The sequence below is a fragment of the Vipera ursinii genome (assembly GCF_947247035.1).
Source record: "Vipera ursinii genome assembly, chromosome: 2".
NCBI lineage: Eukaryota > Metazoa > Chordata > Lepidosauria > Squamata > Viperidae > Vipera > Vipera ursinii.
In genome coordinates, this window is record NC_139513.1 from 280,036,612 (window position 1) to 280,053,794 (window position 17,183).

Below are 17,183 nucleotides of genomic sequence, written 5' to 3' on the forward strand. Positions count from 1 at the left end.
GCCTTGAAGGTCTTTTGATGGGTTTCATCTATTGCAGGGGTATTAAACTGCTGGCCCGCAGGCCGGAAGCGTCACTGGGAAACCACACCTATCCCATTGCCGGCAATGGCAAAAAAGCTGATACCTTGCGCAATGTCACATGACGTTGCGAGTTTGACATGTCTGATCTATCGGAACCATGACAATAGGTTTTTTTTTTAAAAAAAAACTACTAGGAATCTGTAATTGGCCCCAAACGGAGCAATCTGCTTATTGGTGGATGATATTTACTATTGCCACCTAACAGAGGTCCCGAGGCCTCTACACTGGTTACCAATGTCTTCCTAGTAGAATTCAAAGGATTATTTTTTATTGTCCCCTTTTATTGTGCATATCTCAAGTGTAGGCTTTAAGGTTGTTCTCCACATAAAATCTTGGGAAATGTGAGAAACTTCTATTTGTCACCAGTAGCTCCCTTGCTATTGAAAAGCCCCCTCTTAGCAGCCCAGATGGATCTATAATCATTGTACTGCTCTTTTGAAAGATTATTATTTTTGTGTTATTACAATATTGCCAGTGCCTTTATTCTGCTTCATTGTCCATTGTCGTACGTTTCCAGGGAGTGGTACAGTAAATAAATACATTTGACTCCTCTCCACCCTAGCATCCAGTGAAATGGAGGAGAATCTAGCACTAGCCAGGAATTGCCAAGCTGCAATTGCTAGCATTACTTCAGGAAAATGCTAATGGCAACATTCAGCAAACCTAGAAAGCCAGAATGTTTTGCTATGCTTCCAATCTATACAAATGTAGTTTTCATCATGGCAGTACTGCAAAATTCTCTGCCATTTGCCAATGTTAAATATGTACAGTATGTGTGGCACTATTATTCATGTTAATGTATTCTAGGTACCATTGGGGTTCTGATGATTTCATGGGCAAGTGCCCAGCATTGTTGTAAGCTAAAGTGAAACTCGCTTTATAAATTTAGTAAATACAGGTCATTACCGTTTTGACCTGTCTCTGGCAGTAACTTATAGTTTCTCAAAGGATGTTTCTGTGACCTGATTGCATCCATCCATCCATCCCCTTTATTCACTGTCTTCCCTTTCCTTTAATCGTGTCAAACACCATCAATTTATGTAGTTCACCATCTGCTTGCATCACTTGCCCAAAATATGTGAGTTTCTGTTTGCTGATCTTTGTCTCAAGGGAGCACTCAGTCTGCATGCGGCCCAGGACTGATTGAGTGATTGGTTTGTCTTATACTCCACCCTTGGTAATACCGTCTCTAGATCCATAATTTGAAGAGGTCCATCTTTTGCCTCTTTTTTTTTTCTCTCTCTCTTTTTCAATGTCCGGCTTTGATAGCAATACATCACTATGGAATGTATCGGAAAGAGAGTTGCTTTGTTTATGCATATGATGTTGTCATTACCTGTTTTGCTTCTAGGATTAATCTCTTTCATTTCTTCAGCACGTTCATCCATTTTTGAAATAAAGCAAACAAAACCATTTACATTCATTTACTATCAAGTGTAAGTCCATTCATGGAGAGTTGAAGATAGCCCTATTTACAGTGGGGCTAATGCAAACAGACAGTGTTGCTAAGTAGGACAGTGAAAATTAGAACAATTTAGTGTGATTTCAGAGAAATTACCCATTTAGGTCCTTTCTACCTAGGCAGCCAATAATAAGGGGGAATCGTGCAGTTTCTTAGAGGCAGACATTTTAATCAGTTACCATAGACTGCGACTTCAGTAGCGACAACATTTTCATACAGGTGTCTCATCATGTCATCTTTTGCTTGTAAACTGCCAATGAAGCCACGCACGTTGCTACATTTACAAGGACAAATCCAAATACAGTACTAAACAAATCAATAAAACACTAAAAGCTTACACTGGAATGACAATACAAATTTTACTGCAGTGCTGAAAGATCTAAGCTATGATGAAATTTACAGTGAGGACTGAGTAAGCCTTTCCGATGCAGATTTGCATAAGGGGAAGCTTAGGGGAATTAAGAAGCCTTGGCAAAAATCTGCTCGGTGCTACTGTAGCAGAACACCGTTCGTTTCAGTGAAGGAGCCATGCGAGGCTCCTGTGCCGGGCCAAGTGGATTGTTCAAGTTACCAGTACATAAATATTGATTATTCTGTTAAATTACTCCTTTGTATTGGCCAGATTTTCTGTTGGTCTTAAATGCTCTTATTTTGTTTGAACAGGCATAATGCATCAGGTCACACGTCTGCAGAAGACACAGCTCTAAGAGGTCATCCCTCTTGTAATATTCAAAATAGGTTTAGATCCTTCACAACAGCTAATAATGTCTTGTGGATAAAAGCAGGTGGATATGTTCTTCCATCACATCTCAAAATGCTGGAAATTCTTTGAAAAAGCAAGACACGGTAAAGTGAAAGGAACACTTACAGGGCCAATCATAAAACTGGGAACCGGACATTCTCCATTCAAACATAGAACTCTCCTATAAGCCCTGCTGAAATAAATAGTGAAGCAAAACTGAAAAGATTTGGTCTCCTTTTATTCAGCACAGTGTAGTCTGTTTGGAATATCTAGACTGGGCCTCCGTGTTATAAATGCAGAGAGCTTGCAGTATTTAAAAACGGGAATCACTTTGTGGTTCCCCATGCTTGCCTTGCAATAGGTAGCATTTTTTGTCTAGATCCTGATGCATAATATTATATATTTACCTTTTCTCCCTAGGTCACTGGCTGTTGTAAGGAAATTCATAGCATCATATTGTAGGTAACCTTTAATCTGTGTTTTGAAGGGAAATCAAAAGCTTCTCAATACTGGAGTGCATTTTTTTTTTATTGGCAACCCTCCGATTACCATAATATAGGACTCTGCCCTTAGTAGGCCTACAGTGATAATAGGCCCCAAGTGCATTGCAAACGCTTTGGCTACCACTCCCATAACCCTTTGCTTCTGGGTTGATGGCAGCTAGAAATTCAAACATCCCAGGAGATTGGACGTTCCCTGCTGAGATGCAACAAGTAGCATTATGCAAATAACTTAGTAAATTTGGAAGGCTGCCTCTCCAATTTGCCTTATTGCTCGGAAATGGTCTCTGCAGAGCCTTGTTTATTTCAGGAAATATTGGCCAACCTTGCAATAATAAATCTGCTTTTTCCTCACACATCATTCCATAGAAATAAATGGGACCCCATAGATCGCAGGAATCAATGTCAAAAAAGAATGTGTGGATAAAAACGGAAACTAGACATAATAAAAAGGAAAGTTATCTAACAGGGAGTATCCCTGAATATCATTCACTGTACTGTTTATGCCGTCATCATAATAGGATTCAACAATGGTGTGCATTTTTGTGCATCCCGGGGACCTCATAATTAGGTGTGCACATGATATGTTTTTTTAACTGCCTCCCCTCAAAAACTGAAAATTTACAACTGAACATACCTCCACCAAACCATAGGTCAATACCACAAATGCTATAAAACATTCTTACTGTTTTTTAAATTCTCAAGATAATTATAGCTGATATTACATATACAGTATTAAACAAATCACTAAATTGTTTGATAATCATCTTAATGTATGCAAAGCACCAGGAATATTTCAGTGCTATCCAGGAAGGCAAAGATGATGGACAACATTCATTTCTGGGGAGATGATATAGATCCTGTGCTCCAATAAATGCATCCAGTTGTCCTTCTTGATCCTTCATCCTTAAATTTCCACAATCAAATTTTCCACAGGTGCCATTTTTGCTAAATTTATCAGCATGCACTAAAGAGCATTTTCTCTGTATTCACATATTCAAGTCTAGAAGTACATGTATACTATACATACAGTATGTTTAACACACCAGCATTTCAATAAAATATTTTCTACATTTTCCCCCCTCAGTTCTATAAGGAAGGGAGGTGGAGACAGACAAAGTTTTTCAGGAAAAAATAAATATGTAAGATATAGGAGACATGTGAATGCTAATGAACCCATTATGGTTTTTTTTCTGATTAAGGATAACACTTGAAATGGACCCGAAGGTTAACTTTTCTCAATATTTCTTGCAATAATGACTAAAGATATGTTTTATTAAATAATTCTAACTCTTAAATCTCTTTCCTCTGATTAATCCAAATGATATGAGTTTGCTGTTATCATAATTAGTGACATCTTTATGTCACAATAGACTTTGATGATGTCAATATGAAGAGTCTTCATTTTTTTGCAAGAGGAAACTGTGAAAGGGATCATTTGTAGATACATAGATATTGATATTGATACATATATTAGCAGCAAAGAAAATATCAACATCCCTATTATCTCTTTTGTAAATTTTCATTGAAGAAAAAATAATCACTGGGGATATTTTTTCTCCCCAACTTAACAAACAGAAAATCACCTTTTCACTAATGGGAATATGCTATTGTTTCCATCTTGATCAGAAATTACACAAAGAAAATTATTTCTTCTTTTCTATACATTTTCTTACAAAACTCCAAACCTGAAATATATAATGGGTCTTTAATACCATTAATCAGTGACTTTAGTAGACATCTCAGATTCTAGATGTATAGGTGCCATATGACTCCCTCTCACTTTTTTTTCCTAGGTAAAAAATGCCAAAAGAGTATGTATGGTACTTGTGGATCTTTCCCGAGCTTATCAGAATTTCAGAAATGAGCAGAACATTCTTACTGCAAGATCTTCCAAGAACTTGGAAGAATTTTAGTGTAAACACATAAGCTTTGGTAAACATGAAATTTCAAAACACTTCAAATGATTTTTTTTCCATTTAGGCTCTGAGGATTTTAGCATTCTAAGAATGATGACATTCAGACTAGCTTTAATGTTCAAAGTCAGTAGAATCAAGATTCTCACCAATCTAGCCAGACCCAAGTTACATTCTCAAGCTCCTGTTTTTTTTTCCTCATAGTGATGAAGAGAAAAATCTTGCAAGATGGTCTAATTGCGGAATGGATCTGCATTTCTCTAAAGCAGTGCTTCTCAACCTTGGCAACTTTAAGATGTGTGGACCTCAACTCCCAGAATTCCCCAGGTAGCTGGCTAAAGAATTCTGGGGGTTGAAGTCCACCCATCTTAAAGGTGCCAAGATTGAGGAACACTGCTCTAAAGGAACAACAGGCTTAAGTAGTACTCTGAGGTGCAGAAGCAAGCAGAAGATATATTGTCTGGCCAATCCTGGTCCATAATATTTGGGTATTTAATACCTCCAATGTTAAGATCATAAAGAGGGGGAATCAATTGATAAGAAATTTCAAAACACATTGTATTTAGAACTGGGGGTGGGGTGGGGTGGGGGAAAGAAGCCACTTTTACACAGCCTGACTTTACACCACAAATCGATGTTCTTTGCCATCATGGGCCATAAGAATAAGATTGCGGTTTGAAGTCCAGATAAGCCTGACCAGTTTGAGGGCATTATGTGAACCTGGAGATGCAGGTTGGACAGGAGGAACCTGGTAGGTTTTAACACAACGGAGCTGTGGTGCAGAATTCAGCATCCCAATGCTTCCCAGCAGAGAGGTGTTCATCTGGCATTGAGAGACGGGGGAGAAAAGAACAAGTCAGTCAGTACTGAAATACATAAACTTGCTTTATGAAGAAATACGGATAGTCCTTGACTTAAGAATATTCATTCAATGACCGTTTGAACTTACAACAGGGCTAGAAAAAAATGGCTTATGACCAGTCCTCACGTGTATGACTATCACAACGTTCCCGTGGTCACGTAATAAAAATTCAGGCACTTGGCAACCGGTATGTATTTACAATGCTTGCAGGATCATCTGATTACCATTAATGTCCTTCCCAAGGGGTTTCTGATAAAATCAACGGGGGTGGGGGGTGGGAAGTCAGATTTGCTTATCAAACATGGTGATTCACATCAACCATGGAAAAAAAAAAGCTTGTAAAATCAGGCATGACTCACTGAACAATGGCAACACTTAGCAATGGAAGTTCTGTTTCCAATTTTGGTCATTAAGTCGAGGACTGCCTGTGATACAGCACTGAATTTCCTAAGGAATTCCCCAAAAGATTTGAGGAAAGTCCTTGAGTAAAACTTCATGCTGCTAGCTAAAAAGCAATTATAGTTTGGGTTAATTCATCTAAGCCAATAAATGTTGTCTTAAGGCCTGAAACTCAGGAGCCTTTTCGCAAATATTCTTGATGAGGCTGCCATATCAACATCATTTGCCCTCTTCACCTGGGCCATGCTTTTTGTGAGGGGAATCCATAAAGACAATTTAATTACAGCTGCCCAAGATAGCTATAATTTCTAAGGCCATTTCACACTCTATTTAGAAGTTCAATTTTTACCTCATTCACCCTGAAAAGTGATAGCACGCATGCACGCGCACACGCGCACACACACACACACACAAAATCAACAAAGGCAAAAGCTTTAGGCTTGTGTTAATTTCTTATCAGAGAAGATCTGACATTCATGGATGTCTTAATGGGAAAGGTGCCCGTTTCAGACTTTTTGCTCAAAGTTCACCATCACAAAGCCAAATCCACCTCTCTCTCTCTCTCTCTCTCTCTCTCTCTCTCTCTCTCTCTCTGTGTGTGTGTGTGTGTGTGTGTGTGTTAGAGAAAGAGAGAGAGAAAGAGAGAGCTCTCAATTGGGTCACATGGTTCTGGCTTTTCATTTTGCCTCCTTTAAGGTCAGCGAGTAGACAAACCATTACTGACAAGTGAATACATCTCACCCCATCTTTCTAATCAAACAACTAATGTAACCTTCTGGCATTGCTCCAAATATGGGCTGATCAGTGGATGATAGGGAGTGAGGGTAATATTTTTTTTCACTTTCTAGGCAGAACTTTTGCCACAATTTTTTTTTTGAGAGGGTTATTTTGGTTGTGGGAAAATGAAGACTGGACTTTACAGAGGCCCATGAGAAAGTACAGCTGACAGGCAGAAGGAGAATCCGTGGATAAAAGAGATCTTGAGTTTTTAGAGAATACCAGACAATAGGTGACCCCCTTGGCTCATCATTTCATAGACATTTCCTTACCAGAGTCCACAATGGCAGAGCTTCAAATGTACTTGAAAGTTTCTTAAAAATTCAGACAAATATTCAGAGATGTATCTGCCTTGAAAGTAGCCCATACAGAACTGTATAGCACAGTCAAACATCAGCTGACCCCAGGAAATTTTTTATGACATTTTGTACTATGTCATGAAATGCTTTGTGATAATTTTTATATCATAAAACATTTTTATAAAATTTGCTAAATTTCAATTCCACAGGAGTTATGGGTCTAAGATTTTGGATGCATCCTGTAAATTACCCATTTAAGTTACCTTGGCTGAAAAATAATTGCCCTACAGTACACCATTTTTCCTATTTAAAGGTTACAGACATGAGAATTTTACTAGTATATATATATATTATTTAATGTTGAGAAGTATACATTCAAAATCTAGGATTGGGGCAGCATATAAATTCTGCGTGTGCATGCATGAAATTGAGAAAGAATGAGGGTGAGTCTGTAAGGGATAATTTACATCACTGCCCACCCACCTTTTGTGTTTGTGTGTGTCTCTTTCAGTTAGTTTTTGACTTCTAGTGACTTGCCTGGACTAGTCCTTGAAGTTTTCTTGCCAGGATTTCAGAAGTGATTTTCCCTTGCCTGTTTTGTAGGGCTGAGAGAGAATGACTGGCCTAAGATCACCCAACTGGCTTTGTACCTAAAGTGGGACTAGAATTCATAGTCTCCTGGTTTATAGCCTGATGCCTTAACCACTACACCATACTGGCTGTGTTTGTAGCTTAATAGTCTCTTTTTAAAATCTTTGCTAAGTTTAGAACTCATTAGATCAGAAGTGGAAGTAACTTTCTTCTGACTTGGCACTATTTGTTTTCTGCCTACCTTGGAGGCATTTTACCTCTTTTTTGTTTAGAAGAAAGGAACCAAGGAACTAGCAAACAAAAATAGCACTGCTGAATTCTGGCATTTTGCCATTAAATTTCGGTGGTCCCATTTCTGGGACATCCTACAATAAGATGTGGGTGAGTTTATGCCACTTGTCCTAGATGGCTATGAGTAAACATCTGTGTTTTCTTGATAACTGTCCCTCTGCAAATTAAAACATTCTGAGCTGACTTCACAGGCTTCCTGGCAAGCCTGCTGCAAGAGATCTATCTGAAGTGCTTCCAGTAATACAAATACATTATATAAACACTAGATATTATTATTGATACCCTCTAGTAGGGCTGCACAAATCCTTCCCTGAGATGCTTTGCAATCTAAGCATCGCCTGGACCACTTTCTAAATGCTGCAAAGCAACTGCAATTACTTGAAGCAGTCTTCTCTGCTTTTTGCTGCTTCGTGAATCAGGTTGTATGGAACTGGACATTTAATACATGCATTATTTCAAAATAAATACACTATTTTGAAATGCAATGGGAACGGTGGAGAGGAAGCATTAAGAGGCAGCAGTTTCTCCTCTCTGTGTCAGTTCTCTAACCAAAACATCCAGGAAACAAGCCCTTAAATTCCAACTAGAGCTTCCAATTCACTTGATAACTAGCCTATTTAGATCACTTTGCTATGTAGGTGATGTGCCTGTGCAAAGAAATGAAGCGGCAGCCCTGAATGGTTCTGTTAATCAGCCAAACCCATTAGGAGTGGAAACCTTCATAGACCAGATGGGGATGGCAGAGTCAGCTGTGCGCCTGAGATTTTGACACATGGAAACCTTGGCCTATTCTAGGATGTTTTTAAGATGCGCTGCTGCCGATATCATGTTCTGAATCCTGATCAGTGCAACACAGAAGCCATTACTTTTTTTTTTCTCCTGGTCCTTCTGAACAGCAAAATGGTGTCAGAGAATGTAAATCTCTAGCAGGGAGCATGCAAACCCCACTGACATTTTCACAATTTAAATCATCTTGAGTAATAACCCTTTTAAGATGACTAATGTTACTGATTTTCTTGCATTAATAGCAGTGCTGAACAGACCCACTGGAGGGAGAGGAGGAATCACTAGTACACAAGACTACATTTTTAAATAAATGTAACATGCTGGCTATTGTTAACTCCTTCTGTTTAAGCTACCGTTAAAAAAAAATCAAGGGGAAAAAATATTCACAGCCAGGACTAAGCTCAGCAGTTTACTGTTTATGCCATAGCATGGGTCTGCACTGAAGCTGCTGCCACTCCCCCCGGTAATCTTAGATGATCATGTAAAACATCTCAATCAATAAGCTTGATTGCTTTCTAGATCTTCCCACGTAACCGAACTAAATACATGCAAGTGATGGAAGAGCATTTTCACAGTTCTTATTCATTGCTTCCTAAATAACACACTCTTATGATGACAGACGATAAATTCAATACTCTTAATGACACACAGTTATCATCAAATTAATGTAGAAAGTAATAGTAAATTAAAATTATGTACTGGCTGATAGATACAGGGATACTGAATCCAGGGTAGCAGTAATTCTGCCAGTGCAGCTTTTCTCTTCATTCAGCCATCCGCCTGCAAAAGCAGGGTTTCTAAACAAAAGGCACAATTTCACTTAAAGGTGTTCCTCTTCAATTCCTGGATTGTATGTTGTGTAATCAGGGGGCATGATGGCTCAGTGGTTAAAGACACTGAGCTTGAAAGCTGACAGCCTGGGTTCGAGACCCAAACGTAAATATGATGGGGTGAGCTTCCGTTACTTGCTCCAGCTCCTATCCACCTAGCAGTTTGCAAGCATGCAAATGCAAGTAGATAAATAGGGGCCACTTTGGCGGGAAATTAATAGCAATTCTGTGCACCTTTGCTGACCACATGGCCATGCAAATTGTCTTCAGACAACACTGGCTCCCTTGGACAGCAAACGGAAATGAGCACCATGCCCTAGAGCAGGGTTAGGCAACCTTGGCTCTTTTATGACTCGTGGACTTCAACTCCCAGAATTCCTGAGCCTGCATAGCTGGCATAGCTGGCTCAGGAATTCTGGGAGTTGAAGTCCACAAGTCATAAAAGAGCCAAGGTTGCCTACCCCTGCCAGATATGATTGACAGGGAAAACTTTACCTTTATGTTGTGTAATCTCCACTGATTTAAGCAGATGTTGTATTGGGGAACATCCTGAAATATGGTGGGCTACATCTTTAAAGCTTTCACCAGTCATTTTGTTTGGGAGTATATTCTTCCATGACTCAGGTTTTAGCATTAAAACAACAACAACTGAACACTACATTTATTCCATATCTGTAATTAAATTGTACAGACCCATGCTCTTGGCACAGCTTGAAGCAGAACTGCCCTCTGCGATGTAATAAAAATGCTTCATAAAGTATTTTAAAAGAATTCATACGGAACTAAAAGTACTCCTTGACTAACAACCATTCATTTAGCAACCAGCATTTACAATGAAAAAAGTCTCATGTAGCCAGTCTTCATGCTTATGACTGTCACAACATCCCTATGGTTGTGTGATTAAAATTTAGGTGCTTGGCAGCTGGCATGTATTTACAATGGTTCCAGTGTCCTGGGGTCATGTGACTGCCATTTGCAACCTTCCCAGCTGGCTTCCGACAAGCAAAGCCAATGGGGAATACTGGATTCTCTTAATGACCATATGACTGGCTTAATGACTATGGCCAAAAAAGGCTGTAAAATTGGGCATGGCTCGCTTAGCAACTGCCTTGCTTGGCAATGAAAAATCTGTATTGTATTGTGCTTGTAAGTTGAGGACTACCTATAATTTGAAACATTTTGTTCTTTGAAGTTGAAAAGCAAATGGTGCCCGGCTCAAAGCTATGATTTAGCTGGTGGTTATCTCCAGTTTCCAGCAAAAAATGACCGTTGCAAACAGTGGGTTCGCTTAATGACAATTTGCTTAATGGCCACCGCAAAAAATGTAAAATCGGGTTAGTCATGTGATGATCCGCTCAACGACCAGCAGTATGTATGACTGTAATCCTGGCTCAATTACAGTCGTAGGTCAAGAATTACCTATAGTTTACAGCAGGGGTGTCAAACTGCCAGCCCATGGGCCAGATGTGTCATGCCGAAACCGTGCCCACCCCATTGCCGGCAATGGAAAAAAAATCACGATATGTCACAACACATCACATGACGTTGCGAGTTTGACACCCCTGTTTCAGAGGAGAGGGACAGAACAGACCCATATTAGAGCTCAGCTTTTCCTATAGAAATTCATGGAATGAATTTTGACCAGTCATTGTCTCTTAGCCCAATTTACCTCATAGCATTGTTGTGGGGGGAAAAAGAGAGGATTTAATCTGCTACAGGTAGTCCTCAATTTACAATAGTTTGTTTAGTGACTGTTTGAAGTTACAACAGCACAGGAAAAAGTGACTTATGACTGTTTTTCACAATTATCCCCATGATCACATGATCAAAATTCAAACGCTTGGCAACTGACTCATATTTATGACGGTTGCGGTGTCCTGGGTCATGAGATCACCCTTTTCGATCTTCTGACAAGCAAAATCAATGGGAAAGCCGGATTCACTTAACAACTATGTTACTAATTTAACACCTGCAGTCACTCACTTAACTGTGAGAAAAAAGGGTATAAAATGAGGCAAAACTCACTTAACAAATGTCTCACTGAAAAATAGAAATTTTGGGCTCAATTGTGGTCGTAGGTCGAGGACTACCTCTATAACAAATCAAATGAAAATAAAATATCTGGGACTTACCTGCCAGAAGGAAATGTGACTATCAGTGTTGGAGTAAGTGGCAAGATACCGACCATCGGGTGCAAAAGCCACGGCTGTTATTGCCCCTTTATGGCCATGAATTGTCTAAATAACAATAATAATGCAATATAGAGAATTAGCATTTGATATCATATAACATTATGTAATTGTAGTCTTAGTTTAATACACAATTTCTATATCAGGTTACTCTTTAAATGATTGAAAGCTGTGTTGATTATTTTACAGAACAGACAGATGATATAATATAAACTTCAGAATTTATTGTCTATCTATCTCACTCTGATCCAACCTGACAGATATAAAATTCTTAGACCTCTGAATACGAAGCCTCTTCGTCAGCAAAACCTATAATATTTCAGGACAGGGGGAAAGAAAAAAAAACCCTGTCCACAGAGATTTTTCCCATCATCCATGAATGCTGAATACAGTGCTGGAATAGCATTTTATTGTGAACAGTTAGTTCTACCGTTCAAATAAATATAAATAATCCAAGCTGGAAATCAGCAAGCTCAAACATAGATAGCGGGCTTCAGTTCTGTTCATATCTTCCTCTCAATGATCAAAACCCACATTCCAAGCAAGGAACGTTGCTGTTGTTATTATTGAAAATGCTTATTCAGTTCATGCTTTGGTCAATGTAAGTTGCTTCACAACTTCCTCATGATAAGGCACTGCAGGAGGACACAGGGAAGACTCAGCAGAAATACCAGGAGGCCATATATGCATGAGTGGGTCTGCTTTTAATGCACTGAACATTCTTTTTACGCATGCTGCAAACTGACCTTTCTGTCAAATGGGTCAACCCGCTGTGGTGAGAATATCTGTGCAGGGCTTTTAGTAGACAATGTGATTCAAAGAGCTAGTTGTAGTCCTAGAACAGTCGGCTAACCACAATGAATACCTAACATTACCATTTTGTAAAAGCAAAGAACAAAACAAAACAGAAGCGAGTTGTGTTTCATGAACGATACCACACCGGGGACAAGCAAAGTAGATGTACAGATTATTTTGCTTTGGTATATTGTGCAAAAACCTGGATATGGTGGCCCACAATTGTTTCACATTCTGCAGACAAAATCACCTTGGTATTAATTTATTTATTCATCCATTGTATGTGGTTGCCCATTCACCAAGCAATTCAGGGTGGTCACCAAGTGAAAACAATAAAAAAACACCAATCAGAAAAAGAACCACATATGTAACCTTGGAATCAATAATTCAAGTAACACATACTAGCACATACTAATCTTTTGATACAAGCTGACCCAGCTTTATGGAAAAGTCAACACATCAAGTTCTTTCTAAGGTCCAGGACCAACCTGGGGACGGGTCCAGGAACAGAAAAGGCACATGTTCTGGGTCCTATTAAATGGCACTTTTTAACAGAAGGAACTGAAACATGACAACCCAAGAGCCTTGGTGGAGCAGTGGGCTAATGCCTCCTTAAGTAACACCAGCTGCCTGCAATTAGTGCAGGTTCGCATCCCACCAGGCTCAAGGTTGACTCAGCCTTCCATCCTTCCGAGGTAGGTAAAATGAGGACCCAGATTGTTGGGGGCAATTAAGCTAACTTTGTAATAATGCCACTTGGGGTGTGTGTGAAAGCCCTAATAAGCAGGCATATACATAGAATGAAGGCTATTGCTAAGCACATTGGTTTGTGCTTAAATTGTAAGCCGCCCTGAGTCTTTGGAGAAGGGCGGGATATAAATGGGATTAAAATAAAATAAAATAAATAAAAATTTGATCATGTTGGGCAGGTGGAAATAATTTCATTTCATTTCATTTCATTTATTGGATTTTTATACCGCCCTTCTCCCGAAGGACTCAGGGCGGTGAACAGGGCATATAAATAGAGATACAAAAGTTAAAAAAAAGATTAAATAAATTGCCCAATTAAAACAGTCAAATATAAAAACCCATAAAAACCCAGACATTCCCCCATCAGGCCAGGCCAGCTTGTTCGAATAAATGGGTCTTTAACCCGCGCCGGAAGGAGAGGAGATCCGGTGCCATCCGGAGCTCCACCGGCAGTTGGTTCCATAAAGCCGGGGCGCCCACAGAGAAGGCCCTCCCCCTGGGGGCCCCCAGCCGACATTCTCTGACCGGAGGCACCCTGAGGAGGCCCTCTCTGTGGGAACGCACAGGGCGGAGGGGAGTCGACGCTGGCAGCAGGTGGTCCCCAAGGTATTCCGGACCCATGCCATGTAAGGACTTAAAAACCATCACCAAAACCTTGAACCTCACCCGGAAGACAACTGGTAGCCAATGCAGCTCGCGGAGCAAAGGTGTAACATGGGAGTACCGGGAAACTCCCAAGACAACTCTCGTGGCCGCATTCTGTACCAGTTGGAGCCTCCGAGTGGTCTTCAAGGGAAGCCCCATGTAGAGAGCATTGCAGTAGATAGACAGTCCCTCAAATATCTTGGTCTTATGCCATGAAGGATTTTATAGGTGTCAACGACACCTTGCACCTAAAAGCCCGTTGCTAACCTGTGCAACTTGCAAAATAATAGGATTTATATGAATTTACCATGGTTTCCTATAACTACCCATGCAGCTGCATTAGCTGGATTTCTGGACTAGTTTTGACTTATAAGAGTTCACCAAGGTGTGACTGATCATTCCTACATTCCCAATGTAGGAATAGGCAAAACTGACAAACAAGATGGACTTGGTCAAAAGCCTTCCTAGCCACATCTGCCATATGCTTCTTGAGTTGACTTGTGCTCCAGTTTTTGTCTGAGGCAGTGTGGGCTCATTTAGAACTAGAAATGACAAGTCTTCAGGATAAGATAGCTCCAAACTCCACAGCCACTTGGTCTTGCTAAGATTGATCCTAAGCCTTTCTTCTCCATTCAGACTCCCACAGAACTAGACAAAACCTGGAGGGCATCACTTGGATCTTTACTATACAGAGAACATTCTTCTCCCTATTGTTGTATTAGCACTTCTGCTAGTTTCTGACAGTCACCATTTTACCAGTCTGGTTTGGCAGCTATTCTGATTTAACAGGCAAAGATATCAATGAATTAAGGTTTATTTTTTTTTACAGCTGAATAAATGTTTAGACAAAGGAAAGGAACACACCTGCTTTAACAAAATTTACAAAATAAGTGTCAAGATGCAAAACTTGTTAAATTAGATTTGTTTATGCATAAGTGATAGATGCTTTTTGAAACACTGGAGAAATGACACACTATAGAATTTATCTTTCGGGTGGAGGTGGCAGTATTCTTTCTGCTGCCAAATATGTGTCTTACATTAGAGCTGAATATTTGCTGCTGTGACCACAGGAAAGCTCATGGAGTACTATGGACTTGCAGCATTTTTCATTCACTTGGAAATTGAGACGGTAGTCCTTTTATGTTCCTGTGACATAATTTGCAGATCTAAGCAGCAGAAGAGGGGCTACTGCTATAAAGAAATTATGAGTCCAGCCAAACCAAGGTGCCTAATATTGGCAGAAGTATAACTTCAGAATGCTAGCTTTAATAGGCATATTGCACAGTTGCAGAAATATTGTGACAATTAACATTTGGGATTCTGCAACTGAGGCCTGAGGAGCAGTCAGATTGTATTTCATCAAATACACAAGCCTTGACTTGTTATTGAATGAGTATTCACTCATATGGCCACACAGTGGAGACCCGGGTCTTTCAATAGTTTAGAAAACTTCCACTTTGTGGCAGTAGTCATTGTCCATAAGCTCCTGTTTTACCGAATGTCCATCAAATAATAGATACCCTTATTACCAACTGCCAGATTAAGATGACATCGTGCTGTGCGTTAAGATTAAGATTGACAATGCTTTCCAAAAGAAGACACAAATAAGATGATGAGACATTTGTTCACCTCATGCATGACATTTGTTCTTATGTAATTTCAAGGGCTTAATGATGCCATCAGCAGAAAAGCTGTAATTCTGCATTCACCCTTGAAAACATTCTGTTTTTAGAATGTTTGCCACTGAATATTATCACTTTCAAGTGGAGTTTATTGTTCTACAAAGGGTCACTGAATAAACAATTGAAAAGTTCAGTCTTTGTTTCATTTATCTCATTTCAAAGTTCTCCACATGTGATTTTTGAAGTATGAAAATGTTATTGACCCATAGATCATCAATTCATTTAAAGTGATAACTAAAGCCTGTTGTCTCATTACAGTACTTCACTGAACTATGTGGACTATTTTAACCCTGTCCTGCCCTACATACTGTAAATTTCACAAAACTCTGGTTCCTTGATCACTATGAAGTTCTGACCACACAGATTCTTTGGGAACATTATGCCTATCAGTCTGGAAAAGGGGACAACACCCTTTCCAAAGCTCAAATTCAGAGACAAAATCTTGAAATAAGGTTTAGGACAACAGCAAATCTTTCCAAGAATGGATTTCTTATCAAAGAATCACAAAGAACCCAGAACAATATTCAGAGATCTGCAGACCTCTTTGGCTTTGGCTGAAGTCAAGTATTCATGATTGCATCCCTACAACACACTGAATTTAAATGGGATTCAAGAATAACATGACATTTCTTACAAAAAAAGCTCACTATTGTCACATAATTCTTTTCTTTTAACCAGGCACTTCACACACAGTCAACGTTTGCCAATAAAGAATCCTGGATAATTAAATGGTGAGAATGAATACTCCTTGTTTAGGCTCTAGAAAGAGTGTAGAGAAGAGCAACAAAGATGATTAGAGGACTGGAGGGAAAACATATGAGGAAAAGTTCCAGGAATTAAGTATGTCTAGTTTAATGAAAAGAAGGATTAAGGTTGACGATAGCAGTGTTCCAATATTTGAGGGGCTGCCACAAAGTAGAGGAGGGTCAACTTATTCTCCAAAGCACCTGAAGGCAGGACAAGAAGCAAAAAGATGGAAACTAATAAGGAGAGAATCAACCTAAAAGTAACTGACCGTTAGAACAATTTAATCAGAGGCATAACTTGCCTCCAGAAGTTGTGGTTGCTTTATCACTGGAGGTTTTTATGATGAGCTTGGACAACCATTTGCCCAAAATGGTATAGGGCAGGGGTGTCAAAATGGGGGCCAGATGCGTCACGCCAAAACAGCGCCCAGCCAATGCCGGCAATGGGGAAAAATTCACGATATGTCGTGACACGTCACGTGACGTTGCGAGTTCGACACCTCTGGTATAGGGTTTCCTGCTTGAGCAGGGGGTTAGACTAGAAGACATTCAAAGTCCCTTCCAACTCTGTTATTCTGTTATGTTCCTTGGTGTAAATTGGTGTGCATATCGAAGAGGTCATTCTCAGTCATTTATTAAACAAATATGATTTTTTAAAATCTGCAACAAAAGTTATTTCTATTTTCTTGAGGATTTTGTTGAAAATGGGCCCCATACTTCTGTGGTAAAAGCTAAGCAGAAGAATGTATTGAATGGCTGCTTGCATGTTAAATGCCCTATCACTGAAAATCTAAGCAAAGCAAAGCAAACTATGATAAAATTAAATAAAAATCAGCAGTG

The 17,183-nt window shown here is 39.5% G+C and overlaps 1 protein-coding gene across 2 annotated transcripts in view; it reads right to left on the reverse strand.

The window, feature by feature from the left end:
- Nucleotides 1–1,566: 1,566 nt before the first annotated feature.
- The window catches only part of WDR7 (WD repeat domain 7), a 238,868-nt gene continuing 223,251 nt past the window's right edge, over nucleotides 1,567–17,183 (reverse strand). For both annotated transcript variants that reach the window (XM_083354765.1, XM_083354766.1), the window contains 2 exons: nucleotides 11,669–11,773; nucleotides 1,567–5,524 (listed from right to left, as the gene is read on the reverse strand). In XM_083354765.1, coding sequence (XP_083210891.1) covers nucleotides 5,321–5,524; nucleotides 11,669–11,773 — 309 coding nt within the window. In that variant the 3' untranslated portion in view covers nucleotides 1,567–5,320. The remainder of the gene's footprint in view (nucleotides 5,525–11,668; nucleotides 11,774–17,183) is intronic.